The sequence below is a fragment of the Pocillopora damicornis genome, chromosome 3 (assembly GCF_964200805.1).
Source record: "Pocillopora damicornis chromosome 3, jaPocDami1.2, whole genome shotgun sequence".
In the NCBI taxonomy this organism is placed as follows: Eukaryota; Metazoa; Cnidaria; class Anthozoa; order Scleractinia; family Pocilloporidae; genus Pocillopora; species Pocillopora damicornis.
In genome coordinates, this window is record NC_142672.1 from 877,054 (window position 1) to 905,000 (window position 27,947).

Sequence of the window (27,947 nt, forward strand, 5' to 3'; positions counted from 1 at the left end):
AAGCGAATCCTAAGGATTTGCCCTTGCTACCCAACTTTGCCCTTACATCTATGAGGAGTTCAAGTCTAAAAAATCCGCGAATATTATCAATTCTGTTAAGGAAATTTGTGGAGCTTCATCTCCATTTTCGTGCCCCCCACGGACCTTTAAGGACCTTTCAAAGGTCCAAAGACTGAAAATTAGAAATGAAACCGAGATGCATCCCCCTTCTTTCTTCTCCTTTTTCCTTTACTTTCCAGTACAGAAACTGTAAGAAAACTTAAAGACTGAACTTTGTTTGGTTGAAAAACAAAATATTTGAAACAGATAAAGTCGAAATACGTTGGTTGAGTGGTTCAGACGGTACGACCACTCAGCAGGGGTGGCCTGGTACGACTTGTCAGTCACGTGACTGGAAGCCATGTTTGGAAGAAAGTTTGGTGGCCGCTCAAGATGGCGGGTAGGTTCTGAATTCCGATGAGGTATTCGTCCCATTTCAGCACTAATTATCCGTTTCTTTTCAGATATACAATTTCACATAGAGAATACTGATGGTCCAGAAGAAGAGGACCAAGAAGATGGTACGTTTTGTTTAAAATCTCCCTGGAAAAGCGGCATTCGTTTTCTACAACGCATCGGTTTTCGTTAGTTTCACGCTTCAAAAGTAACGTATTACTCAATATCTTGATTTCGCAGAGGGATATGAGATGGATCAAGACGAGACGTCATTACACTGTTATGCCTCCGCTGAAGAACCAATGAGTCCTCTCAATAGAATGGAAAGATTTATGTTGAGCGACATAATCGTAAATCGGTAAGTTTGGTAAAGTTCATGCCTGCATCCGCTCTGATCTGCTTTGCACGTGTGAATAAAAACCACGTCTACTTGTTGTACTTTCGTATGTCTGTTGAACCTTCCTTAATCAAATATTTTATTTGCAACAATTTTCTTGTAGACAAATGGCAGCTAGATGTTGTCAGGACGCTTTAAGAGCGAGCAAGGCGAAGGAAGAAGTTTATCATGTGTTGAGGCTAATGGTTCGCTTATCGGACGACATAGGTAAGACCTTCATACATAACTCCTAGTTTCGCGTGAAGAACCCACATTAGAGATAACGGTCTCTGCATGTCATGAATTCGAGAAAAGCTTCTAATTTAGTTTTTAATCTTGTTTGAACTTGGAAGAATCATTTATTTTTAACCCATCTCAGCGGAGTCCATATTTTTTGCGGTGTACAATTTTGAACTCTTTATCGCAGCGGGTAAGGCCGGACTACGCTTTTGCTATATTTGAAGGGAAGAAAAGGTGATAAAAAATTGTTGGTAGTTGAATCTGTTCGTCGACTGTGAAATAATTATTACTAAGCCATACGGTAGACTTTAGAAGTATAGCATGTATTTTTTCGTCCCAGTTGTTCGTCTCGTCGTGTTTGAAATTTTGCTAAACAAAATGAAGGCAATGTTTATGTTGATCCCGCTAATGAATTACAATTTTATTCCACTAATAAGAGTCGGTTGATTATAAAAGAAAACCTCAGCTATTTAGAATCACGATCATTTGATTTTAAGATAAGATATGTTTAAAAATTCACAATTATTCGTAGCTACTGTCCATCTGTACATGTGTGTAAGGAATAGCTGCATTTGGGAAGAGCCTAGACAAATAAAAGAATTATTTCACAATCAAAATATTGACACCTCAGCTACGTAGTTCTGACGAATGTGTACTTGTATTTAATTTAAATATTAGTCATGGTCTAAAAAGATAAGCTAAGTGCATTTTCAGAAGATAATATCATTGTATTTCTTTAGTGTGGTTGTACAACAAGAAAGTCATAATTTATATGTAATGATTTACTCATTAAGACGGGTCTAAACCAATTTGTTGGGTTGTTATGGTTTGAAATTGTTAAAAATGAGCTTACCCTAAGATTTTATGCTGGTCATGGTATTAACTACTTGTATTATCCAACTATACATGACTGCAGCAGCAAAGAAGCTGCTATTTTGTATTCCATACACAGATTTGGGCAGGATGCATGCACAGCCCCATGCATACAGTTCTTGGATAAAGAAATAGTAGATTGCCTTTGGAACTATGGCTTTGTTTATGAATTGCATGGGTTATCCAAAAAATCTTTCCTAGATTTCTACATAGAGTGCTTGGTTGTGAAGTGACATTTTTAATGGGAGACAGGAAAGTGGCGTGAAGAAATATAGCCCAAATGCAGAGGTTTCATTAAAAGCCAGTAAGGGGTGGTATACCCCCACCTCTTGTTGCCATCTTTTAGGCCCAGGAACAGGCTTTTTTGTTTGGATTTTGCTTTACTGCACAGCTATAAATTTTACCAGGAGCAGCCACTTATGGAAAAATTTGTTCAAACTCTTGTGCAAATGTGAAAAAGGGTACACAAGTACATTGTATTAGTTAACACCTAGTGCTTGCTATTAGTTGCGTTAGTGCAAGAAGCTTCAGTATCATTCAATGTGTCCCCCTCTATCAAAGAGTAATTAGAGGTACCAGCAATCTGAGTGGGAAACTTGGGGAAATATTTGTGGATAACCCTCATGATAAGGAAACAGGACTTAACAGGAATACTTGACAACAATTTTATTTTATCTTTTAGAACCATCTGTTAGAGTGGAGCTGATGGAGCAAGTCCCGCATGTAGCTGTGTACTGCTATGAGCATCATTCAATGATGGAAGCTGTGCCACAGTACATTTTATTCATTGTGCTGCGGTTTTTGACAGATTCAAACAATCAGGTAGATTAAATTCAGAGTAAATTCCATTTTAAGCCTCTTGACATTTTTGATTTGCCATAAAGAATTATTGCTTGAGCAAATGGAGTGATCCTGAATGTTTTTGATAGTTTGGATGTATGTATTTGAGTGGACGAAGGAAGACCTTCCAGAGAACATTACCTTGGTGGAAGTACAGATTGTAAAAGAGAATAATTACTTTTAAATCAAAGAATAACATGTATGTTCATGTACAAAAAGTTTGTCAAATAAGGATAAAACTGTTAGATGAAGTGACCTTTCTAAAAATACACGAACCAAGAAAAATGTAGATGTTTTCAACTGTTTCACTTTAACCTTGCTGTTCCTTTTTTTGCTTTTTTTTTTTTCAGTAATATTTTTAGTGTGTGTAAGGTTCTCAGCTATTAATAGTAATTTCTGAGACTCTATACAGCTGTTTAAATACATGTATATTATGATGCAATCTCTTTAAATGAGAGGAAATGCCACTCATATTACTTTTCTCTTGGCGTGTCAGACACAGCTTTAAATTGGCTGGAAATTAGCTTTACTATAATTCCTTTTTAGCCTCTTGCAACTAATGAAAATGTGCTGGTTGACCCAAGAGACCTTTGATTTTATGTGTAAAACTGAAAGTTGTTATTGCTTTGTTTTTTGATATTTAGGTTCGAAAAACAAGTCAGGCTGCCCTATTGGTTCTGTTGGAACAGGAAGTTGTGGAAAGAGGTGAAAACAAATCTTGTTATTCATTTCATTTTACTCCTGATTTGCTTCTGAGTTATTTATTTCTTTGGGTTGATATTCAGGTTTGCTCTGGTAACAAATTCAGTCAACTCTTAGTACACGTATATAATTATGTAACAGATAAGTGACAGTTTGACTTTTGATTACAATAATTGGTAAAGAAAATAAAACATTAACAACAAGAAAACCTAATAGAAACCATTTACAAGACAAGACAAAACAATGCTTTATTTGCATAGATCACTAAAATTCAATTATAATAATTCTTTTATTTTACAGTATCGTTGATTAATTCAAAATGTGTTTCTAGTATCAATATGCTAATGTTTCTTTATGAATCAGGGAGCGTAATAAAGCAGAGGTTTTCCTGATAGCTCCCCTAGGTTAGGTTTCTTTGCAAGTAGTGCCAGATTAATATTTCTAGGAAACAGTTATAGTTAAGTAAATTAAGTGTTGGTTAGATAACTTGTTTGTTAAATAACATGGTAATTAAATAACATATTGGTTAACATCATTGTTTGTGCCATTGTTTGTGAATCACTATAGCTTTGCTTATAGAGCCTAGAATGTGAATGCCTTTTTTTTATTACCTCTGTGTATCCAGTTTGGCCTAACAGTAATAGTCATGTCTTGAAACAAGTACTCATCTGGTTCAAAGGGCTGGAGTATTACCTATTTGCATTTTCCTAATTAACAAAGTGCAAAGTGGTAAGACTTCAGCACAATGAATCGAGAACACCATTAAACTAGTAATAAGGACATGTTTTGTGGTGAAATGTTTAAAGTAAATTAACTATTAGCTATTTTAGACCTCATGCCATATAAGTCATATTTAGTTTGTAGATTTTTGAAATTTGCTTACATTCACGTACTTGTACATAATTCTAATATCTCAAAGGGACATTTCTTTTTCAGAGGATGTTGAGGAACAGGTCTGTCCTGTTCTTCTCCAGTTGACCGCTGGGGAGAGTAATGACGACTTCAGATCTGAAGCAGTGGCTGTAAGTTTTGTCACCATATTTCCATGAATAGCATAGCTCCATTTTCTGCATATAAACCCACACACAATCCACAATTCCTCCAATCACTCTTATGAAGGGCAAACACTCGAAACATCAGCCTTTAAACTTTTTCAAGTGGTCAATTTACATTTTCAACTCAGTTGATTACACTTAATAACCTCGTTATGCTCTCCCACTGACGCAGCACCACAGTTTCTTTAGAAACTTACCCCCTTTTTTACATTGATTTTAGACAAGCTGCATGAAGGAAAAGTATTAATTAAGTTTTAAAAGTTTTAGTTATAAAAATGTTGTGGATATTTTCCATTTACTCCTAAAACTTCAGGCCTTTCTCTCGGTTGAAATTTGATCTCTTTTACTTTCCTCTCAGATTGCCTTGAGTTAAAACTGCTTTTGTTAAAGATTTCACCTGATAAGAGAATTAAGACAGATTTGAAACATTAGTTAATAGTTTTACATTGTGAAATGTGTCAATAATTTTGTTTGTGTGCATGTGTTTTTTTGTTTGTTTTTGTTTGCTAATTAGTTGATGAGTAAGATGGCTCCGCTTGTTGGAAGAGACATTACAGAGAGATACTTTTTACCAAGATTTGAACTTCTCTGTTCTGATCCTCTGTTTCATGTCAGAAAGGTATGATGCAAAGAACTGTTGAAAACTTATCATTAGTGACATGCACATTCTGACAGAATAAAGTCCAAATATGAAAAACTTTCATGGCTGGTTTCAAGCAATATTGTTGATTCAGTTTTGCATGTGTGGCCCCATCATGAATGGTGTAATAAAGTGATGAATAAATTTGTTAGCAAGTTCAAATACACAATGTCAGTTAAGGTGTAGATAACTTTTGTATTGTTTTTTGTGTGTGTGTGTGTGTGTGTGTGTGTGTTGATCATTACACTATCTTACAGTTTTTAAGTTACCTTTGGTTGACAAGAGAAGTCTCTGTAGGTTTTTCAAACTGTAGCATTGTGTTGCCTAGTAGTTGAACTATCTTTGAAAACGATCAAGATAGCTTCTTGATCAGGAGGTACTGTAACTGTATGGTTAAAAGTATTATGGCAGGGAATCAGAAGATGGCTGCTTTGTGCAAACTGAAAGATTTCATCTAAAGTGGTACACTCGTGCATTAATTTATCTTCTGCTTTTCACCAAAAATTCCTTTCACAAGTGATTTTTCATGTACTTCAGGTTTGTGCATCAAACTTTGGTGAGATGTGCAGTGTTCTTGGACCAGAAGTTACCAATGAAAAAATGGTAAGAAACTGGGTGTATGAAATTTATTTTAAAAGAAAAATTGTGTAGGGAGCTTCAGGTGTAATCATTGACTGAATGTGTGGCTCTTATCACATCCCTAAACTTATTCTTCATTTTGCAATACTGTAAAAGATGTTTGTTTCTTTTACAGCTTCCAGTCTTCTTCAAACTGTGTCAAGATGGAGTCTGGGGTGTTAGGAAGGTGTGTCTGTCACCAAGTTTACAATCTTGAAGTAAAACTAGTTGCATTATACTCTGTATTTTCTTTTGTTCCAGACACTGCATAGGATAATCATTCTTGGTTGGGGTATTATATATAAAAAGGGTTTGGCCTGCTTTTTTCTTTCTCACTTTCTTACTTATAGTATGAAAGGTTCACACTTAGATATTACATGTACAGTTGTAATCTAACAACGGAGTTAAAATAGATTTTGACATTAAATAAGCTGCTAACATGTGCATTCCTGTTTAAATAAAGGCATGTGCTGAGTGTTACATGAGTGTGTCAAGTGCAAGTCCAGCAGAAACAAGGAAAAGAGAGCTCTCTCAGTTTTTTGTTAGTTTGCTCTGTGACAAGTCAAGATGGGTATGTACATACCATCATGCTGAATGATCAGTATCATTTGTGTAGGATTATTTATTGTTGATTTTATGGTCTAGCTGACTTGCATGCAGTATACACAGGGTTTTGATACTAAAGTGCTCTTTAGGATGGTTGTATTTAGAAGTCTGAATCATTGCAGTGAAAAAAATCACTGTCAAGGCCTTAAAGTTCTTGTGTTAGAGTAAGATTTTTCATTTAGTTGAAAGCACTGTTTGAGAAGGAGTGCAAAAGGATTAACATTATACAGATGCTTTTCAAATGCTTTCCGCTTGCCTTCCTCATGCATGTGAAATTTTTACTTTAAAAAAGTGTGAAAAATAACAGAGACTGCCTAGAATTTCACTTTTATGAGCACATGAGCACATGCAGATATGCATCTACTTTGGCCTCTTGTCACCCATCATTAGCACACTTCCTCTTAATTAAAAAAAAAAAAAGAAAATCATGATTGATTACTTTTGTTCCAGGTTCAAATGGCAGCATATCAAAGCCTGGGACCATTTATTTCCACATTTGCAGACCCAGCTGATAGTGGTTTTTACATAAATGAGGATGGTATTTTGACTGCTTTACCTGAGAGAGAGCTGGAAACTCCTCCTCCATCCCCAACTAAAACAGAGGGAGAACCAACTTCTAGTGAAACTACAAGTGGGGAATTAAATGAAGAGTAAGAGAACAGAGTACTAACCCTGCAGTTAAAATACTTTGTGTTTGAATAATTAGTGAACTTGTGTTCATATGCTGACAGGGATGTTTTTTAATCCATGCAGGAGAATATAAGTAGTCATTGTTGGAATCTGCATAATTTTAGTTTGTTTAGTTTGTGTACTTCTCTTGTGTTCATTCATTTAAATAGCTTATTTATTTATTTTTGTATCTCGATCTTGTACTTGTTGTATATTTAAGAGTCAGGTAATTAACCCCTTCAGGCTTTAATGGTAAAACCTTGGCTCTACTTTACAACAGTCATTCTAGCATGTAATAGCATGATCTGTCCATTGCAGTTCATTTCTGTTGTTCCCTACTCAAATGGAAATCTTCACCTTTGAGTTTAAATAAGCCCATGTAACTTTGAACCACAAAATTCATGCACGGCAGAAGTAACAATATTTAATTTGTTCCAGTGCAACTCTTTTGGGAGAATCCCAAGAAGTAAACAGGCATCAAACTGAACGACAAGCATCTCCTGAGGCTGGCACCACAGATTCTGGTTATATTTCACCTCCTGAAATCATATCAAATGATCAAGACCTACAGAAGCAATCACATGCTGCACAAAACAAGGATGTTGTTGCTCAAACCTGTTCAAAAGAACTAAGAAATTGTGACAAGCACATGACAACGGATCTTGATGAGGTTGATGATAAGTACTTTGATTCATTTCTCTATTGGAGGACTCCTTTACCTCAAGTTGAATTAGATGCAGATGATGTAGATGTAGGAACTGTTGAAAATGTTAAAAGTGCAAGTGACAAATTAGACTTGAAACCTGGAACCAATGCATTGCATGAAGGAGAAACAAGTGGTTTGCTGGAGACACAACATCGTAGCAACGCCTTTAACCAACATCATCATCGTCATCCAAAGTTGGCATTTATGCATGGTGATGATGACAGTGATGAGGAAGATGGAATCCCTCTTTATTCTCTTACTGATGACTTTCACATGGATCATGGGCTTGGAAAGTTTGATTATGATGATTACAGGAAGCTCAATTTAACTCATACCTCTTCATTTGATGATGATCTTCTTATTGCTGATCACATAACAGCACCACCTGTTCAGGTACAACTCTCAAAATATTATTCGCATTACTGAACTGATTTGTCTTGTAAATTTTTTTGTGGTTGAAGGTTCAAATTAGTTTTCTTAAATGACCTAATCAATGGAAAATGTGCGATGAAATATTTGAAATGATTACCATGACAGAAATTTTTGTTAACCCTTCAACTCACAGATCAAATTTGTGATTCTCCTTACTGTCAACCATACAATTCTTATGTTAGTTCAGAGAATTTAGTATTAGATCAACTAATTATCCCCAAATTGATATTTTTCTTTTTTCTCATCACTCATCTGGTTGATATTGTATTGATATTGTAAGGAGAAATTCTGTCTTGGTCACGCACATGGGAGTTATAGGGTTAAGGGTTAGTAAGTTCTTTCACCTTTTTCAATATGACAAAGATTATTGTGGTTGCATTTAGTTTGTTTTTTTTTTAATGCATGAGTGCAGATTGTGTTCAGATTTTTTCATGGGAATAAAGATTCCACTTAAATTTGCTTTTCTCTTAACATGTGGCTTCCTTGCTTTGTTTGGTAGCAGTGTTCAAATGTTATCAGGAAGGCATGGGTTTCAATGCTGCAAAAGCCTTAAATTCTCAGGTTTCTTTGTGGCGCTTTTTTTTTGTGAGGAAAATATCTTCTCTTTTTTATCATCTACAGGTCAAAATATACTTGTAATTTATTTCATTTAATTTTGATGAATAGCCATGGCCACAGTAGATGAGTTAACCAGGTTATTTCCAATTAATCAATCAGAGTTTAACAGTGTTACTGAAAAATCGTGATATGGGCTGTTCTTTTTAGGTTATTTTTTTAATGAACCAGAACTGGGTTAACAGAAACCATCGGTATTAATTGAGGAACATTAGATTTTTTAACTGCTGAGTTTTGGTTCAATTGAAATGACCTTTTTGGCATCTGGTAACAAAGCCACAACAAGAAGTTACATTACTCAGGCACCACAGTTCAATTGCCACATTATTCTCTGTCAGTATACTGCTGCGCAGAAGCAAGAGTCACAAATAGTGAAAAAGTGCTGCAAAGGGCTTAAAAGGACTGGATGTTCATTCCAAAGTGCTCTCTACAAAAGCCATGCATGGCAGGATTTTCACCAAGTGAAGTCTTTTGGAGTCCCTAAAAAATAAACCCAGTTAACTATCTTAGCGCAGCCACAGCCAATGAAAAGAAATTGTTGCAGTCTAAATTTCTGGACTAAGTTCTACAAGCTGTGTGTATTAATAAATGATTCTTTGAGTATTTCACTTCACCTTGCTGTGATGGATTTGTATCGTTAACTCTCTACTGATTGTCATAAAACTGTGTTTTGTTTTAGCATGTTATTCCTCAAACTCTCCTTGATCACTATATATCCATGACTGAACCAGCCAAAGCCCAAACTATTGACACAGAAATAGTACGGCACTGTGCTTTCAGTTTACCTGCAGTGACACTTACTCTGGGACGTAAAAACTGGCCATGCCTTAGAGACACATTTGAAATGCTTATTGCAGATATGCAGGTAGGATCAAAGAAAAATTCTGAGTAATTAATATTAAATTCCACTATAAATAGGTTGGTTTTTCTTCCTTGTTTTCAAGTCAGCAGTGTAATTGAGGGTGTTTTTTGCCTGGAATTCTTAATATGAAATTTGTGTTTTGCAGTGGAAAGTTCGAAGAACATTAGCATTCTCCATCCATGAGTTAGCCCTAGTTCTTGGAAGTGAAATCACTCGCATTGAGTTAGTTCCTACTTTTAACAGTTTCCTCAAGGATTTGGATGAGGTTAGAGATGTTGACAGAATTTTGTACCTCTATTTCCTTGTTGCTTTTCATCTGATGACTCATTTCATGTCACATGAGTTCCACCACATGTACAATGAAGTTTTTAATTCACAGACTTCTGTAGAAATTAAATTCATTTTAAGATATGCCCCAAGTAATTATTTAATTGTTTTAATTTGCCAAGTACATTTTGAAATTCCATATCTGTGTAACTTTTGCATGTACAATGTACTTTTAAATTTGTCTGACTTCTGTAGAAATTAAATTCATTTTAAGATATGCTCCAAATAATTAAAAAACGGCTTTGATTTGTGAAATGCATTTTCTAAATTTGTAACCCCCTATAATTTTTATAGGTGAGAATAGGTGTACTGAAACATTTAGCAGACTTCATCAAGGTAAGCGCACTCTGCATATGGTTAATTGACTGTTTAACCCTTTACACCCTAACATCAGTATGCATATTTTCCTTACTGTTATCCATCCATTTCCAAAGAGACTGACAGGGAGAATTTGTTTAAAATTCAAGAGTTGCTTTAGTTGGTGATCATCTCCTCCATTCTCATGACTTTCATGTCTGATTCAGGGGTGATATAGTAAAGAGAAATTAGATGCTAATCACTTTTAGGTGCTAAAGGGTTAACCAGGTTTCATAGGTGTTTTTTTTTGTTTTGTTTTGTTTTTGTTTTTTTCTTATGTAAGAGACAATCCCCCAGCTCTTTCACTCCAAAGTTTTTTTTATCTCATTTCTTTGCACTGTCTGTCATACAGGTACAAACATGTTAGCGCAAGACTTTAGTCTTAAATAAAACCATCCCCTCGTTGATATTTTTCTATCTTCTCATCACCTTGACTTCATGAAGTTATTGATGATGTGCAGAGAAATTCCTCTCTTGTCACCCCTGGGAGCCAAAGGGTTGAGTGTGTATACTGATAAGCTACCCAACAGGACTTCAGGACAACTTGTGTGGATCCTTGGGAGGTACTTATTTTGGTGCATTTAGTGTCTGAGTAAATTCTTATTTCTCTTTTATTGCAGCTTCTTCCATCTGATGTAAGTGGTGACTATCTTCCCATGCTCACAGACTTTCTCACAACAGATAATAACAGAAACTGGCGGTTTCGTTTTGAGCTTGCAGAGTAAGTTTTCACTTATTGAACATGTTATAACAATGGCAGAATTCCTAGTTTTTAAGGAAATTGCTTAACAGTATGGACATGTAAGCAAAATAGCGAGTTGAAAATCACCTTATGGATTGTCAAATAACAAACATGCTGACATGTATTTTCCATCAAGCTTCACTTAAGTTCAAATATGTGAACTGCTAGTGGGTGATCAAGTCTAGTTTAGCTCTGCATGGCAATAGATTAGTAAGAAGACAAAAGAAAGAACTTGGATGGTTTAACAACAAAAACTGGGATTGGTATCATCAGAGTTTTTTGATGTTCTCAAATGGAGTGGTGTTGTAAACCTTGAACCCCTAACAGTGCTTAGCATCTTATTTCTTCTCACATTGTTACCCATGAATCAAACATTAAGGTATAAGAATGAAGGAAATGATCAGCTACCAAGGAAGTTTTAGATTGTTAAAAAAATTCTTTTTGTCAGCACCTTAGAAAATGCAGAGAGAGCAGTATGGAGAATATGCATACTGGTGTTTGGGTGTAAAGGGTTAACATGGTTTGATCTCCTTTCAGGCAACTCATGTCTCTATGTGAAATATATGAACCTAAACAAGTTCTGCAGTATATTTGTCCTATTGCCATCTCACTTGCCACAGACAGAGTGGCAGATGTCAGAACAATAGCGTTTAAACTGGTGAGTGTTATACATTCTGGTGTTTAATTTTCGTTCAGATTTTAAATAGTGCTTAAGATAGAATGAGGGCAAAGGCGCTGGCTCAAAAAGGCAGACTAACCAGGGATTTGGCTGGGTACTGAGGAAAATGCATTTATACAAAATGCAATAGGAGTAAACTGCTCAACCCAAAAAAGATTAGTTTTTTGGATGTGGAAAGTTGTGTCTAACATATGTGGTGGTTGTTGTTGATTGTAAAGCTGTTGTACTCTACTCTAATGCTAAATACATGTTGGTAATATTGATTTTGATGGCCTGTTTCAGATTGGCATTTTACTTCAAAGGCTGCATAGCTGCACTGAAGATGGTCCTGCTCATAAGTTTGTTTGTGACATCATCAATAAATTTGCCCACAGCCCACAATGGACCAGGAGACAAGCGTGAGTCTTTAAATGAACACTTCACATTGTTTGGATCAGTAGACTCTTCAAGCTGATTGCTACTGGAGGCTCAAATATTAGACACTCATTTTTCTGACCTATTGGGTCTTCCCAACAATGTGCCTGTGTACATTAAAACCACTAGTTCTTGTAGTACACAAGAAAAACACTAATAGAGCAGCCTTTGGTGTTAAATTTCTTACTTGTTTTATCACCACAGCTGTAATTCTGTTTTGTATAAGGTGATCAGTGATCTTCTCTTTTTCTCCTTTTCATGATGTCTGATTGTACCTCAGACCAAAAAGAAGAGAAAAATAAAATTCAATAGATAAGGAGTTTCTGGAGATATCTACTGGTAGGACTCATTTAAAATCTGACTATACATTGAGCATGTAGATTCAAGGGTTTTCAAGAAAGATTAATATTTCTTCTACATGCAATGAGCTGTCATTTGAATTTTTGGGCTTAACTGTCCTTTGCATACTTATGTGGTTAGTAGATGGAGAAAAAGTTCCAGACTTTACTTAATATATTGTCTTTATTTCACAGGTATGCACAACTCTGCCAAAATTTACTGGAAGAAAATGTTGAAACTGGGGAACAGTTCTCCCAAGAGTTTTTACCAAGCTTGTTGTATCTCCATTCTGATCCTGTACCTAACGTGAGACTCAGTTTAGCCAGGACTTTGTCACAGAGTGTTACAGTCTTAGGTATAGTACATTTGTTGCAAGTAATTTTTATGCATAGCATGTCATCTGAAATTGTTTTAGAAGGACATACATATTTTTATGATTACCTTTTTTTTTTTTGTGCTCAGTGAAAACAAATTTGTTCAGTTGAGATGACTGAAATTTTTTGGAATTTTAGCAAATGCTGTATCAAGGAGATCCCATATTAAGTTGACACCCTACACTTTGCAGGCAATAGCCTAAGTTCATGTTCTCCCCCTCCATTTCATTCTAATATGAACCTTGGTCAAGTTGGATTTAATTTTGTATTTAGCATATAGGAACTGCAATGTTCACAATAAAATATATATTCTGGTAATATAATATATAATATTATTGTTATTCTGCTAACCAGAAACTTTGTAATTTCTGAAGTTACTGGTTATGTAGGGAAATAAACCTAACTGTGAAGGTGCATACCTATTTATGGTGCTGTTTGCTTAAGTGTTACGTTCTTTTGACAAGATTTTCTTTAGTTTGAGATATTTTACATTTTAGAAGCCAAATATTGAAAATGAAGGGATGTTGCATTTTCAATATTTGTTAGTTGGTGGTAACAGCCTACTAGTACTCTACTTATTTGATACATTTCACTCAATTTGATTGAAATTAATAAATATGGAAGGTGATACCTGACTTTCAAAAGTACTGCCACCATTATGGCACAGAAGATTACATTTTACGTTGAAATTGTTTTATCCCTGGAACAGTGTGGTGTGCAACAGTTGTGCACATGCATTCCTTTTTTAACAAGTTGTAACAGTCATCATTGTCATATGATTTTTTGCAATCTCTCAATTCTTTTCTGTGTGTGTTTTTTGAATTCTTATTATTGTAGAGCTATTCAAAGAAAATGATGCAGAGGGCAAAGAGGCCATTCTTTCTGCTCTGCAGAGGCTTCAATATGATCCAGACAGGGATGTTAGGTACTTTGCTGGGGTGGAGGAAGATGCATTAGATCTTACATATGAGGGTCAAATGACAAGTTTGGACAGTGCTCAGGATGATTTACAAGAAGTTTCCTATGCTCTTGAAGAAGATTGCGAACTTGAAAATCTTATACCCAATGATGAAGGGGAAAGCAGAGCCAATGAAGTTGTTACCATAAATGAAGAAAATAAAACTGAAACTTTTAACAACACTGAACTGTTGGAGGACTTTCATCAGACAACGTTAGAAGAGTCGTCATCCTCTGCAACTGTATTTGGTACAAATTTGGAAAGTACAGCATTTGAATTTGAAGAAGATGAAAGGAGGTTAGATTTACAATCTCAAGATCTCACAAATACAGGCAACACATCTGAAGAACTTGATAAGGATGTGAAATGTGGTGAGGAAAGGGAACCACAGTGCTCTATTGAGGTACTAATCATCAAGGTTGTTAAAGCCAAGTGTTGTTGTTGACAATGTATAAATCTTTGTATTTAATTTTGTCTCATCCAGTGCTTTAAGTGGGTACTGGCAGGATACATTTTATACCATGAAATTTAAATTTTTTGTTAAGTCCACATGATCCTCGTAATCTTCTTGTAATCTTCTCTCAGCAGTGCAATTTATTTCTGTATTTTGCCAACTTTTTGCTTCAAATTGAAGCTAATGAGAAATTAACATTAAAAAAATCAGATTTTAAGGTTTTAAGGAAGTAACCAATCAAATTGCAGGACAAAAATAGTTAAAGAAGCAATTGTGTGGCAAATTTTGTCTACTTGTCCTTAAATTTTTTTTTTTAACCAAAAAAGTGGAGGAATTTACTTCCTTGTAGTATTTGAATAAGGACAATGAGGTATTTGTACTGAGTGATATGTTGTATTTGGGTGATTAAATTTTGCTATTTCAAAGCAATGTAATTAATTGTAAATAAAGTTTGTGCATCATGCTCTTTGATTTTGAAATCATGTTTATGATTTCGGAAAAAAAAAATACATTCCACTTACTTCAATTACCATTAAAAATGACCACACCAAGAGGTAAACAATGTTTATCCTTAATTATTTCTGTGCCAAACTTAAGTTCTCTGTTCTTTGACTTGCAGGAGTTGATTGAATCATCAGATCCAACAGAAGAAGCAGAAGGCAAAGGGCTTTGACGTAACACGAAAGATGGCAATTATACATTTTCTAAAATATTTTGCATAGCAATGAAAATTACACACGCAAGTGTATGTTTGAATTATCGGAAATCTTCCTGGTTGCTTTGTTTTAAGTGAACATGTAATTGAGCAACAAACAAATGAGTGGTTTCCAAGGAGTTATTTTTTAATATTAATCACTAGGGTAGGTGTTAATTTATGGAAATGAGTGCAGGTAATAAATAATTATGCAACGTTGATGAAAACTGCATTTGTGATGAATTCCTTAATGTATTGTACATACAATGGATTGAAATAGTCTTCTGGGTTAAGATTTTCAGTGTTGATGTATCTCACAGAAGATTTTTCCGAATTTTTAGATATGTTGCTTTAGATGTTCTTCTTTTGTTTTTGTTTCTCACCATTCCAGGCTGAATGTATATTCTATGACTGAACTTAATAAATTCTTGTATCTTAAGCCAAGTTTATTTTACAGTTATCATGCAATTCATATTTCAGTAGCCAAAAAAAACTCCTGATTTGTGAAACATGTTCTCTTATTTCCAGGCTGACCAAGTTGTTTACATAGCTCTTTTAGGTAGATTGGAAAAAATGTTTTTAAGTCCATGTCAAATCCTATGAAAGCACACTGTTCTTTTTCAGAAATGAACCTAAGCAAAAAAAACAAAAAAAGAAAAGGAAATCTAGTAGCAATTGTGTACAACTCCCCTAAGTGTCACATTGGATATTAAAAGAGGAAAGTTTAGATGTCCATTTTGTCAACTTAAAAGTCAGTTAAGGGGTAAAAATTATGAAATATCTTAACCTTTCAAAGTTTTGCTCATTGACATCAGAATTGCCTGTCCAAGGTACTCAATCTTTGCTAGCATTTCAGCCTCAGGAATTCAATATGGCTTGAGCTGGTCTTATCATATTTTGCTGCAAATTAGGAATTTTACCCTATTAAACAGTGCAATTTCTTTATTTTGTGTGGCGACTATAGAGTAAAATCCCTAAATCATGGAAGTAGCTTTGAAGTTTTCATTCATTGTTGTTTTTTTTTTACACACGTGAGGAGGAATGTAAAATTCTGAAATCTGATCCTAACAACTTTTTTATAGCGGTACTCAGATGCTAATCAAGTCAGACCTAACAAGAAAAGTCAAAGGGTTGTTAATGAAACATTGACAAGCTTTCTTATCCTTAATTTTTATTATTCTGCATTAAACAACCTTTAATTAAGCCCTAAGAATGATTGGCATCAAGTTATGGCCATGAGAATTAAGGAACTGATCACCATGTTAAATTACCTGATCTTCACAAACTCTCATTATTGTCATTGTGGGACTAGCTACGGAGACCATTAGGGAGTGTTGATATGATGAAAAAGGGGCTCCAAGGATGACAAGAACCGTTATGAATTTAACTGTAGCAGACTTGGGATTAGTGTTACGACAGTGGCAAACAACCAGGCCTTTTTTTTTTTTAAGGGTGGATAACGCCATCCACCAGATAAATTGTTATATTCTGGGTAGCGCAGTATGTTTTGGTAAGATTAATCTATGTGATAGTGATTTTTCTGTCGGATAGTGCTATCTGCCCTTTGAACAACTGGGCCCAGGTCAAATATTGATTGAAGTAATGACATACAAAAAAAAACTGATGACTTGAATTTCTAGACAAGGCTAGTTGTGGTGGTGATATGAAGTGGCTATGTTGTACTTTCTGGTCAATTTTGCATCTGGGGTAGCTCCTTTTCTAATGCAAGGTTTAGCAGTTGACATTTTTTTACAATTAATGACCAAGTTTTTGCCCTTGGGATAAATAGTAATGTCATTTGATACTGAGTCTTTTGTTGTTAGAGGAGAGCTACAGCACTGATGGTCAGTGACTTTCAAAATTGAGAGCAGAATAATCTGTGTAAGGGTTGCTCTACAGGAACAGGAGTCCCAATCTGTCACTTGCACCTGGCTAGACTGAGTGTCCTACACAAGTTCATGCAGAAATTTCTATCCTCAGAAAGGAATTATAAGTTTATCTTGGAGTTCATTCATTGAGTTTTTATACCTGAGCACTGTATACCTAATTCATTTCCAATTTACATCCTAAAGTAGAGACTACAAAAGTTAAAACTTTAAGAATTTAATTTTTATAACTGCAGATTTAATACTTATGTTATTTTTGGACTGAATATTCGAACTGAAGAATTATTATAATAAACAAGAAATTCTCCAAGTATATAATTCTTACATAAATATTTCATGTTTACAGCATTATTGAAAGAAAACTTTCTTTTTGGTATTGGGACAACCAATTTAATTACAATATGGCCAAGTTATGTTAGATTGATTTGGTTGCTGAATGAAGTTATATTGTTTAGACTGTTTATATTGAGTATGTGTAACTGATTAAAATGAGAAACCAGTTTTATAGTTTTCAGTAATTGTTCTATTGATCAGCTCTCTCCCCTAACAGTTCTTCGTCTCACAACTCCTGTGTAACAGACAACTAGGCAACCAACGGTTTCGTAAACTTCATGACGCAAATCATAGTGACAACCTGTGGATTATCTCTTTCAATCTTTGAAACTCTTAGAGTGACCAACATTTAGTTTCTCCTTACTATATTTCTGTTGAATAATTCAGTGAGATAATGAGAATATAGGAATGACTGCCAACGTAAGAAGCTTTGATTGTTAAACAAATTCTCATCATCAGTACCAAATAAAATCTGTAGAGAGGAGTGTGGAGGAAATAGATACTGATGTTAGTGCATGAAGGGTTAATTAAAGGATCAGAGTTGAAGGAAGACCCAGGATGGTTAAGGAAAATTGTTTCTTTAGAGAGCACAAATGTCTCAGATGTTGTATGCAAGCCCAATTATCAGGTGTTCAAGAAATTCTCAGAAAATGCTTTGCAAATTGCTCTGTATATTGTGTGTGGAAAAGAAATTAAAAAATGTGGTTATCTGAGTTTTTGTCTTTTGTCAACTTGATGTCCGAGTTTTAGAAGGCCATTTCAGAGCTACTCACCATCAATCACCTTACATGTAACCTTCATTAACAGCAGGATCTCACATAGATTGTGTTTTTTATAGCTTAATAGAAACCTGCTATGTCAAGAAACGTCTAGCAGCCACATCCATAAAATTTCTCTTCAGAGCAATGGCTTAGTAGGAACTTGCTACGTTAGGAAACGTCTAGCAGCCATATCCATAAAATTTCTTTTCAGAGCAATTTTTGAAGTATTTACATACAGTCTCCTTGGACCGAAATTGAGGTTCGCCCTGTTTGTGGCTACTTGTGAAAGCAGAAGACTTTCTACAGTGGAAGAAGATACAGATAATCTAATAGGGCAAATAAATTCGCCACTGTAACTTGTAGCTCAAATTGACATAGTTTAGTCTGATATCGATGCCAGAAGATATAGAACCTCCTTCGTTACTGTATTGTTTGGATTGAGTATTGTGACACAAACTTGTTGCAGTACCAAATAGATACGTTATTCTTATTTTTGGTGGCATCTAAAGAAATCCCAGCAACTGACAAGAAGGCACACACTGCCACCTGACAATGAATAGTGTCACAATTTGACTGTTCCTCAAGAAGTAGGAAAGATTTTCGTGTAATCCCATAGTGCTACTGAAACGAAGCCGTGATACCAAAGGCAAAATGCGATTTATTATTTTCGCCACAGTTTTCTTCATCAATAAAACGTGTGCTTATTAAAAGATCATGAAAGCATGGAGATGTATGGAAATCTTCCTAGATACACCCTATTTTGCTAATCAATCAAGAAAATTATTTATCTTTCTTCGTAGCAGCATCCACTCAATAGAAATCTGTTCATTTATGACTGGGGAAATAAATTGTAGTCTTGATATGCCAAGGGAAAGTAAACGACCAAGCCGTTTAAAGCACTTCGTCTCAATGGCTTTGATAAGGTTAACTGTTAGCTTTCCAAGCAAATATATAAGGTCTAGTGAGTGGCTTTTCCTCCTTTTTCGGTCTTCTTTGGCAACAGCACCGCTTGAATGTTCGGTAACACACCTCCCTGGGCGATGGTGACACCGGCGAGCAACTTGTTCAGTTCTTCGTCGTTGCGTACAGCAAGCTGAAGATGGCGTGGGATTATTCTAGACTTCTTGTTATCTCTAGCTGCATTTCCGGCGAGTTCCAGTATTTCAGCTGAAAGGTATTCCAAAACAGCGGCCATGTAAACTGGGGCACCTGCGCCAACACGTTCAGCGTAATTTCCCTTCCTCAACAAACGATGAATTCTGCCGACTGGAAACTGTAAACCCGCTCGGGAAGAACGTGATTTCGATTTAGTACCCTTAGCTTTACCTTTCCCTCGTCCAGACATTATTTACCGTATATCTTTTCTATTGGAAATAAAGAACACTTGATATATAAGGAGATATCATCAGGTAATGGAGCAAATCAAGTACAAGAATGTTTACATTCTATTTAACGAATCGAAAGTTCTATTGTTCGTCCAATCACATCGCGAGAAGTATAAACGGAAGTCTAAGGAACCATTGGTGTATTTCCTGTTTCCTTAGCCCAAAAAAACAAAAACATTTTTATCTCTGTACGATTTCAAGAGTCTTTCCTGTGTTAGAAAGAAGAAAAAAATCGGAAAAATGTCAAAAAAATTACTAAACGTTGTCATATTGCTGATGAAGGCTAGAATGAAATTAAGCTAACACCATAACAAAGCGACCTATATATAGTAAGCCGGCCGAGATTCTAAACGGAAATGTGTTCAGGAGAGGATTTCATAAAACTCCATACATAAGCCAAATAAATCCGGCCAGAGTTTTCTTTTTACAAGGCACGTAGTCTTCTTCAGCATAACGTTTCAGTAACCGATCGCCAAATTTCATTCATCCAATTATTCGTAACTAACAAAGGCTTAAAAAAACGGTGAAATGATCTTATTTTCCTGATTAAATTATTTTTTTTTAGCCCGCGCTAAATTCGAGGATTATTTGATAAACGACCTCGAACATTTGACCTTTATTGTAAACCACATTTTTACTTTTTATTCATTTTTTTTCATGGAAAGCAAATCGTTCAGCCGGAGTAGGAATAGTTAAAAGACACTGACGATACTTGAGGTCAAAGAAAGTTATATGCGAAACCAGGATTGAAACCTGCTGAATCACACTTTGGTCGAACCTCCTTTGAAAACCACGGTGTCGAACTGTCAGTCAGAAAAATAGAGAAAATAAATTTTGTACCTGCTTTCGAATTTCAGGTACGGTTTTATCTTTTATGCTGGTGGGAAATTCTTTGAATTTAGGGTTTATTGGGGTGACCTTCAATGCTAATTCAGCCGGCTAATTCAGTTACAGCTTTATCTTTCAACAGAACATACATATACATAACATTCATTTATCAGGAAAGTTTTCCTACGCGAGTGAAACGTGCCTCGACATAAAGCTGTCGCAGTTTCAAAATCGTGGCCTGGAGACGTGGCAAGAGCTTTCGCCTCGCGTCTTCAGTGATGAAAACTTTTTGTTCTCCCTGAGCCAATAGGAACTAGGAGGTAGAAGTCTTATCCAATCAGGAATAAATAATTAATGAGCGCTATCAGCCGTTTTTTTCATTGACGGCTCCTTTAAAACAATACATCCACCGTCCAATGATATTTCCCGCTCAATGGTAGCTTTGCACCTGTTGAGGAGCTGTCAATTCGCATAAAGAACAAGTTGCCACTGTGAATTTTCGATCGTTTTGGTAATTTACCTGGGCTGAGCCCATAACAACAGGACAGGGAGAAAGGTTGAAAATGTCGAAGAGAAAACTGGAAGAAGAAGATTCATTGAGTACAGCTAGTTCTGATAGCGCCGACAGTTTGGGAAATGTTGAGGAATATCAGAGTGCGAAACGGAATCGACGTGTCCGTTTCAGCGAGAGAACAGTATTCCACTTTCCTCGTACACAAGGTTATACGTGTGTGCCTTCGAATGGTGGAACAACGCTTGGGATGAAACATAAACACAGCTTTGTCGAAAGAACTTTAATATCCGAAGAAGATCAGAGCGAAAGCGATACGGAAGATTCATATGATAGCGTGGACAGCGACGATGAACACTGTTTTATGCCAATTCCACAAAAGGATCGCAAAGACATTTTGAAAGCGGCCGGCGTAAAGAAAATCAACAAACAAGAGGCTATTGAGTGTATGCAAATTAGATATTCTCGGCAGCTTTGTGGATGTTCGTGTAAAGACTTCTGTGAGCCTGACTCATGTAGCTGTCGTTTAAACGGAATAAATTGTCAAGTCGATCGAGATAGTTTTCCGTGTGGCTGTAGCCGTGAAGGATGCCAGAACCCTCACGGACGTCATGAGTATGACCCGATTACGGTACGCCGTCATTTTATTGAAACAGTTTGGAAACTTCGAGGAGAGAAATATCTCTGGCGTGAATCGACACCCGATCAAGAACGAGATTCGAATGATTTGCAAGCTTCAAGACAAGTAATGGGTTTTACTTCCGTTTCATAGCTCAAAACATAGGTTATCTTTACGTCGTTTGTGTTGTACACTGTACATCAAAAGGATAAGAAAAAAAGCGAAAGGTTTCTAACGAACATTAAATATCGGAGCCATGACTCCGAGAGTGTGATTTATTGAAATTTGAAATGTGTAATATCTTTAAGGGGGTGCGAAATCTGCACGAAATAAAATTATATTTTGTATGAGAAGATCGAGACTCTTCGTTAAAATTCTCCATTGTGTTGTAGTGTGGCAGCTAGCTAAATGCCCATATCGCAACAAGAAGACCGGTAATGTGTCAGCCTTTGATTACTAAAGTGTCATCTTTTGCAGTTTTAAGCTAAAGACGGAAAGTTAATTAAAGATATTTTCCATTTGAGAATCTGCCGACTCGCAGGAAATATTGATATGCCGTGAATGCCAGAGTCTATTTAAGAACTAGTGTGAAAATCGATTCAATATTTAAAATGACATGTTCGCTATTTTTTATTAAGCTATATTACCATTGTTTCTTTTGCTTTTGATTTTTTTTTTCGCGGGACATCGATATTTAAAACATGAAAGGATTCAGCGATTTACAATTTACAACAAATAGGGAGCATGAAATTTTGCGGGAGTTAATTTAGTGAATTGGCGGTGTGAATGTCAGCATTTGTGTGTTTTACGAGAACAAATTCTTACCGATTGAAATCTTAGAAATTTTGCATGGAAACAATTTTTCCGATTTCCCGGTTCTTGCAGCGAAACATCGGCAAGGAAAAAAATAAAACTTTTCAAATATGTAACTTTTGAACCTCAAGTTATACAGAGAGGAGCTATGCAACGTAAATGATTCGCAGAAGGATTTTCGAGTGATTTCTAATACAAAGTACCCGTTTTGACGCTTGGTTCATAAACGGAGTTTCCATTCATTCACTCATTCTTTGTCTTTTCTCTCAATTTTTGCGGGTCGAAACTTTTCTCAAAATCCTCAAATCTTAAAATTCGAGAGATTTTTCGCTGCACGATATTTTACGAGGACCCCTTTAAAATAGTCATCCATTCACGACTCATAGACACATCAACACATTAAAGCCGTTAGTTCAGTGGCTGACTTTATTTACTATTACTCTTAATTTGCAATGTTTTTTTTTTCTCGTTATTTTTTGTGCATAACACTGCTATTCCTCCAAGATGTAGGGAAATTAGTTAATATCTTAATGATATTTCACAAGGCTCCGGTTGGCTCAAGAAACCATAAAAAGGTCTTTTACATTGAAGGGCAAATTGTAAGTCAAACAGTCCTGGCAAAGTTGGTTTCGAAAAGAACAGCGCTTATGTGCAAGCCTCGATCACGAGTTTTGTTGGTTAACATGAAGAGAGAGCAGCTTAACCTGTCATTGGCCCTCCGTCAATGGAAGCCAGCAAAATAGCGGGCTAACGACATACAGCGAGTGCAGTTGTCAAGGAAACAGCTGGGTGATTTTTCGCTCTACCTTCCATACCCGGTAGAATTCAACCGAGTTGTCCAGTCTCTTTCAGGATCCCTGTCCATCCTCCACCAGCTATTTTTTGGTCACAAAGTACATCAAGAGCAGACCTTTTTTCAGGTTTAATGGTGTAAACACCGCCTATTGTTTTACCAGCTTTGTAAAGGTTCCAAATGCGTTTGGCGATCTACCCGAACAAGATAATCAATCAAAGTGTATCTCTTTTTACAAGGGCATCACTTCAAGTTCATTAATTAAAAGTCATACATTTCTAATTAACATCTCTGCTTACTCATGCAGATGTAAGAGCTGACAGTGTTGATACCGAGTAAGCGCCGGCATTCTCGTCACAGTCGTGAGTACCAGCGGTGCACTCATCAATATCTAGAAAAAAAAAAGGTGGTTAGCTCTGTTTGAAGTAATGTAACTCGAAATTGGACTGCATACATTAATGGCTACAAACAGAAAGAATAGAAACACGAAAGAAAATGAAGATACGATGAACAAGCAAATCAGTCAAGTGTTTGGACAAATGCCTTCCATTCCCATGTCGCAATAAACCAACACGGCCTTCTCAGATCCACCTAGATCCAACCAATATTGTTTGCTGATGACGGCTTTGCTTTCACTCGCTATTATTTCCTGACACGACACAACAGGCAGTTCTGGAATAGATCCCAGAGAAGCTGTGATAGAAATGAGAGAAAATGTTACAAGCCTTAGCTATTAATTTTTCTAGTTAAACAGAACTGTGATAGCAGATTTCACTTAAAGCACATTACGTACCTCTGCCAAAAATACCTACTTGGTAAAACCGAGAGTCTGCGAGGAAATTCACAGGGTTTGCCTCTTTGGTTCGGTTATCCAGTTCACAAAACTTTTCTCCGATTACGTAATTATAACTCTGGCACCTGGTCTTTCGTTCACAGCAGATGTCACACTCATGTGAACTTCTTGATGAAAAATCCCTGCAGAGCCATTCCACCTATACTCGTTTCTTGTCTGCATTGTGCGTCAGCAGATACCGCGATGGCCATCAAGGGACCAACGAGGGACAGAGAACCAACACACCGTCCACCACATGTCATCACTTAACTGAAAAACATCCATGACATAAAACAAACGAAAAAACTAAACAATCTCTTCAATTTTCCGTGATGTAGCTTATTCCATGGGCTAAAGTTTAAAATGGGGCTTTCCTAGTTTTATAAAAGTTACTTTGTTAAACTTCAATGCGAATGGACGAAAGATAATCGAGCAGCGGAAGATTAAGACGAAAATTGTTAGCGAGTCGAACTCGTCAACAAAGCTGTAAATAATTAATGTAAGTAAGTAACAGAGGAAAAAAGAAACACAGTAAGAAAAGAATTCCTTTTATAATAGAAGAGAAACCGATGATTCCCTCCAACAGTTGTTTACAAGAGAATTTCAACTCTTGCTTTTTACCTGTGTTTAAACAAGAAATTTCATGTTAAGCTGATCCCTCTTAAACTTTTCAGTGATTATTAACTATGAGCTAATATTTACCTCAACGGTGGCATTTTTCCAGCTCGAGTAGCTGAATTATACTACTGAAGTATTTTTCCCATTACTCAGCTGTAGAATTGCAAAAAAAAAAAAAAAACGTAGAACCCTGAGATGCGCGGCAATAACAAGAGGATAATCGCACGTAGGTTTTTTTATCATCGAAACACTGAGCTAATCAATGTTATACGCATTCTGGTAGCCAATTAAAGGTCGATGTAAAAAAATGTTACGAAACAAAATTGTTATAACAAACTGAGGTAAGAAATTGCTTCGTGACCTACTGATAAACATTGCTGAGAAAAGTTTCACTGCTTTGAGAAGTAGTTAAGAACAATTCTCAGTATAGATCGACTTCATTTACTCTCCATAACAGGAGACACCGAAAACCCACTTTTTTTTTTTTGGCTCATCGTGGTCGTTTAATGTGGAGAAAAGTGTGTCTGTTTTTCTCCGTTGGCCTCTTGATGGCCATCGTATCCGCAGATGGACAATGCAGAAAGGAAACGAGTATAAGCGGAATGGCTCTGGAAGGATTCGTCTTCAAGAAGTTCTCAGTAACAGCCATCCACGAGTGTGACATCAGCTGTGAGAGAGAAATCAGATGCTAGAGTTACAATTACGTAATCGGAGAAAAGCACTGTGAACTGAATAACCGGACCGAAGAGGCAAGGCCTGAGAATTTCCAACCAGATCCTGCTCGGTTTTACCGCGTACGTTTAGTCGACAGAGGTATGCATTAGATATCATAGCTATTCTCGGCAGAGTCTGGTTGTGTGCAGTCGAAGTTATAGTAAGCAAGAGAAGCTATGGTTAATTAATGCTTATACTGTTTTATCTACTTTATATAACAGCTCCTTTGGGATCCAGTCCAGAAGTGTCTGCAGTGTCATGTCGGGAAATAAAAGCGAGTGAAGGAAAAAATGTCATTAGCAAGAAATATTGGTTGGATTTAAATGGATCTGGACAGGCAGTTTTGGTTTATTGCGACATGGAAATTGAAGGTTTTCATTCACAACTGGATTACTCATTACTCTTTAATTTGAAACATGTTTTCTTGTAATCTGTGTTTTTATTTTATGAGGTTTCGTTCCTTATCATCTGGGCTTGTTCCTTGAAAAACCCATTCACTTAACGTGCCCTAATAGCTGATTTTCCTTCATCGTTATTTATGCAGCATCGAGAAACAAAAATTCAAACAATTTAAGATATAAGGAGAGGAAACAGGATAAATTAAATCTCGCGCTTTTTTTCCTTAAAATTGTTAGAAATTAAAACAGGGATTTTAAAACGTCACGACAGTGAACTTCCAGAAAACGGTGAGTTAAAAATATAAACGTGGCTGAATTACTGTAGAAGTTTCCCGGCCGCTCTAAGAGCGCATAGAACATGGTGATTTCAAGTCTTTGTTTTTCACAGAAACACGGAGAAATGACAAAGTTTTGAAAGAAATGGTACAGAGTTTTAAAAGCACGTGCTGAGCTATTGTTGGGTTCAATAGGAAGACTCCTCAATGTTTTTCCTCAACGTTGGCGCGCGCGCCAGCGTAATGTTTTTCCAGAAAATTTTAATGTTTTGCTTTTCAAGGTCACTATACGCTATCAAAAGGCGATGAGCAAGGTTCAGACTATCGTTTGTTGTAGTAAATATTAACAAAATGATTTTCGTTATCAAGGCTCCACAAAGGGAGGCGCTCGCCAGTGATAATTTGGCTTTACCTTCGATTTTCTTCAATTTACTGCGGTGAAATCTCTCAAAATTTTCACAGTTTGTGAAATTTGTCTTGCCGATCATTTAAAAGCTGAAAAAAAAATTGGGGTTACAAAGGAAGTTTCATCGCTATTTGCAATTTTGTGTTTTCTTCCTCCATCTCAAATTTGGTCTTATGAATTTTTTTTATCCACAGGGACTAGGAAGGGCGCGAATATGTTTAACGGTCTAGCAAATCTTTGGAAATTCCAACGATGGAAACGCGATCAATCTTGCTCGAAAGATCCCTATTTTCTTTGTTGCAAAACATTACGTAATGGACTAAGACTTCGCCAAGATCTATATCTGAGCATGCGTAAACTTTCGAAGCTGTCGCCTATTAGCAATCTTTCCCACGGTGTTTTCTTTTCAGTTGACCTCTTTTTCAGGCGTAGAAGGCCTATGAATATTACGGGTGCAGTTGCCGGAAACCCTAGATTCCGTTACAGAAAAACTGCATTGAGTTAAAGTGTGTCTAGCTCATCTTTGCAGATAATAATCGTCCGATCTTATCGAGCCCCCATGTTTTTTTTGCATGTTGACACTTTTAAAGCTTGCGCTATGTTTGCGCCCAGATCTTGGGCAGTCAAAAAATCCAATAGAGCCTATTGAAATCTTTTGTTTTGCTAATTTCTTGTTGCCATGTCCGTCGTATCTTTCTTTAACTAGAACCACTACTTGGAACTTACGGGGCCCAGTGGGACATGGGATTGCATAAATATAGTTAATATCTCGCACTGCTCCCCCCTCTTCTGTGAAGGCTAATACTGACGTAATTCACAATCAGAGACAAAAAACTCTTAAAGTCGCTTCAGCGTTATTATTCCTCCATATTTTAAGTACCAAACTAGTGCATCGTAAAGGTTGGGGAATGTGTCGTTCCCCAAAAAGCTATAATCTTTCTCTTGACTGTTCTCCATGCCTAGTGCTTTTCAAAATGGCGGATAAGATTTCAATGAGCCAGCGAGCACTCCCAAAAGTAACGAGCCAGTGATATATCTCAAGTCAGCGATATATCCCTAACAATGTAACGTTGAAAAAACGACAGAAACCGTCTGCATTTTATGACCGGTGCCAGCCTTCGGCTGGACCCCGGTTAATAGCCCCTACCGCAACACTGGACATTTTCAGTCATCGAACATTCGAGAAATAGGCTTCTGATCGTCGATTAGTAGACCTCTCACCGGCTTCCTTTGTTGAAAGCTTCAAACTTTGTAGCGGACAAAAAAATTAGCGCGTGTGCCGCGGAGGTGTTGAGATTTTAGGGGCATCATCTTATTAAGAAGGAAAGCTGATAAAAGCTGCTAGATGTAAAAAGTAAATCCGTCTTCGTGGCTATTGTTAAAATTCCTCTCCGTGGGTCAGCTTAATTCAGTTTAAACTGTGCAGCCTTAACTTTATGCCGTATTTTCTTTTTGTTGTTGTCATATTCTGTAGAAAAAGCCGTCGATCTTGCTTTTGTAATCGGTGCGTCTGGAGCTCAAGCTTCTTCAGTCTTTGCAAGAATGGTAACCATCTTGAAGAACTTTGTCGATGAATATGCAGTATCTGAGGACAAAACTCGTGTTGCTCTGGTGGACTACAATGGTCCTGCGATGGCCAAGGTCTTCTTCAATGATGAATACAACAAAGCCAACTTTACGAGTTTCGTAGGCGGCATACCTGGCCCTGGAGGCCAACCAGGCACACTAAGCGGTGCTTTTACAAAAGTACGAGATGAAGTTTTCACAA

General features: G+C 36.5%; 4 protein-coding genes across 5 annotated transcripts in view; 3 read left to right on the forward strand and 1 right to left on the reverse strand.

The window, feature by feature from the left end:
• The first annotated feature begins 353 nt into the window (after window positions 1–353).
• LOC113674058 (serine/threonine-protein phosphatase 4 regulatory subunit 1) lies at window positions 354–17,394 on the forward strand. The gene is made up of 22 exons (XM_027190532.2): window positions 354–439; window positions 504–560; window positions 676–793; window positions 936–1,039; window positions 2,607–2,746; window positions 3,409–3,469; window positions 4,403–4,488; window positions 5,036–5,140; window positions 5,699–5,764; window positions 5,916–5,966; window positions 6,243–6,350; window positions 6,836–7,035; window positions 7,493–8,153; window positions 9,487–9,672; window positions 9,815–9,934; window positions 10,291–10,332; window positions 10,974–11,074; window positions 11,633–11,753; window positions 12,057–12,172; window positions 12,722–12,882; window positions 13,739–14,262; window positions 14,933–17,394. Exons 1-22 carry the CDS (start codon window positions 433–435, stop codon window positions 14,984–14,986), a joined length of 3,189 nt encoding a protein of 1,062 aa, XP_027046333.2. The 5' UTR covers window positions 354–432; the 3' UTR covers window positions 14,987–17,394.
• Window positions 17,395–18,625: 1,231 nt separating this feature from the next.
• LOC113674059 (histone H2A) lies at window positions 18,626–19,450 on the reverse strand. The gene has a single exon (XM_027190533.2). It carries the CDS (start codon window positions 19,330–19,332, stop codon window positions 18,946–18,948), a length of 387 nt encoding a protein of 128 aa, XP_027046334.1. The 5' UTR covers window positions 19,333–19,450; the 3' UTR covers window positions 18,626–18,945.
• A 1,172-nt stretch (window positions 19,451–20,622) lies between these two features.
• On the forward strand, window positions 20,623–21,680 carry LOC113673927 (cysteine/serine-rich nuclear protein 3). Its single transcript, XM_027190395.2, has one exon. It carries the CDS (start codon window positions 20,764–20,766, stop codon window positions 21,481–21,483), a length of 720 nt encoding a protein of 239 aa, XP_027046196.1. The 5' UTR covers window positions 20,623–20,763; the 3' UTR covers window positions 21,484–21,680.
• A 5,978-nt stretch (window positions 21,681–27,658) lies between these two features.
• LOC113674026 (collagen alpha-1(XIV) chain-like) overlaps window positions 27,659–27,947 on the forward strand; it is a 3,437-nt gene continuing 3,148 nt past the window's right edge. For both annotated transcript variants that reach the window (XM_027190498.2, XM_089199680.1), the window contains exon 1: window positions 27,659–27,947. This exon is cut by the window's right edge and continues 261 nt beyond it. In XM_027190498.2, coding sequence (XP_027046299.2) covers window positions 27,722–27,947 — 226 coding nt within the window. In that variant the 5' untranslated portion in view covers window positions 27,659–27,721.

Bases quoted from the DNA above. Each gene is read 5' to 3' on its own strand.
- LOC113673927 (XM_027190395.2), top strand. From the start codon at position 20,764: ATGTCGAAGAGAAAACTGGAAGAAGAAGATTCATTGAGTACAGCTAGT.
- LOC113674058 (XM_027190532.2), top strand. The intron at 6,351-6,835 runs GTATGTACATAC...CTTTTGTTCCAG, and splicing joins TCTGTGACAAGTCAAGATGG to GTTCAAATGGCAGCATATCA. The intron at 8,154-9,486 runs GTACAACTCTCA...GTTTTGTTTTAG, and splicing joins TAACAGCACCACCTGTTCAG to CATGTTATTCCTCAAACTCT.
- LOC113674059 (XM_027190533.2), bottom strand. From the start codon at position 19,332: ATGTCTGGACGAGGGAAAGGTAAAGCTAAGGGTACTAAATCGAAATCA.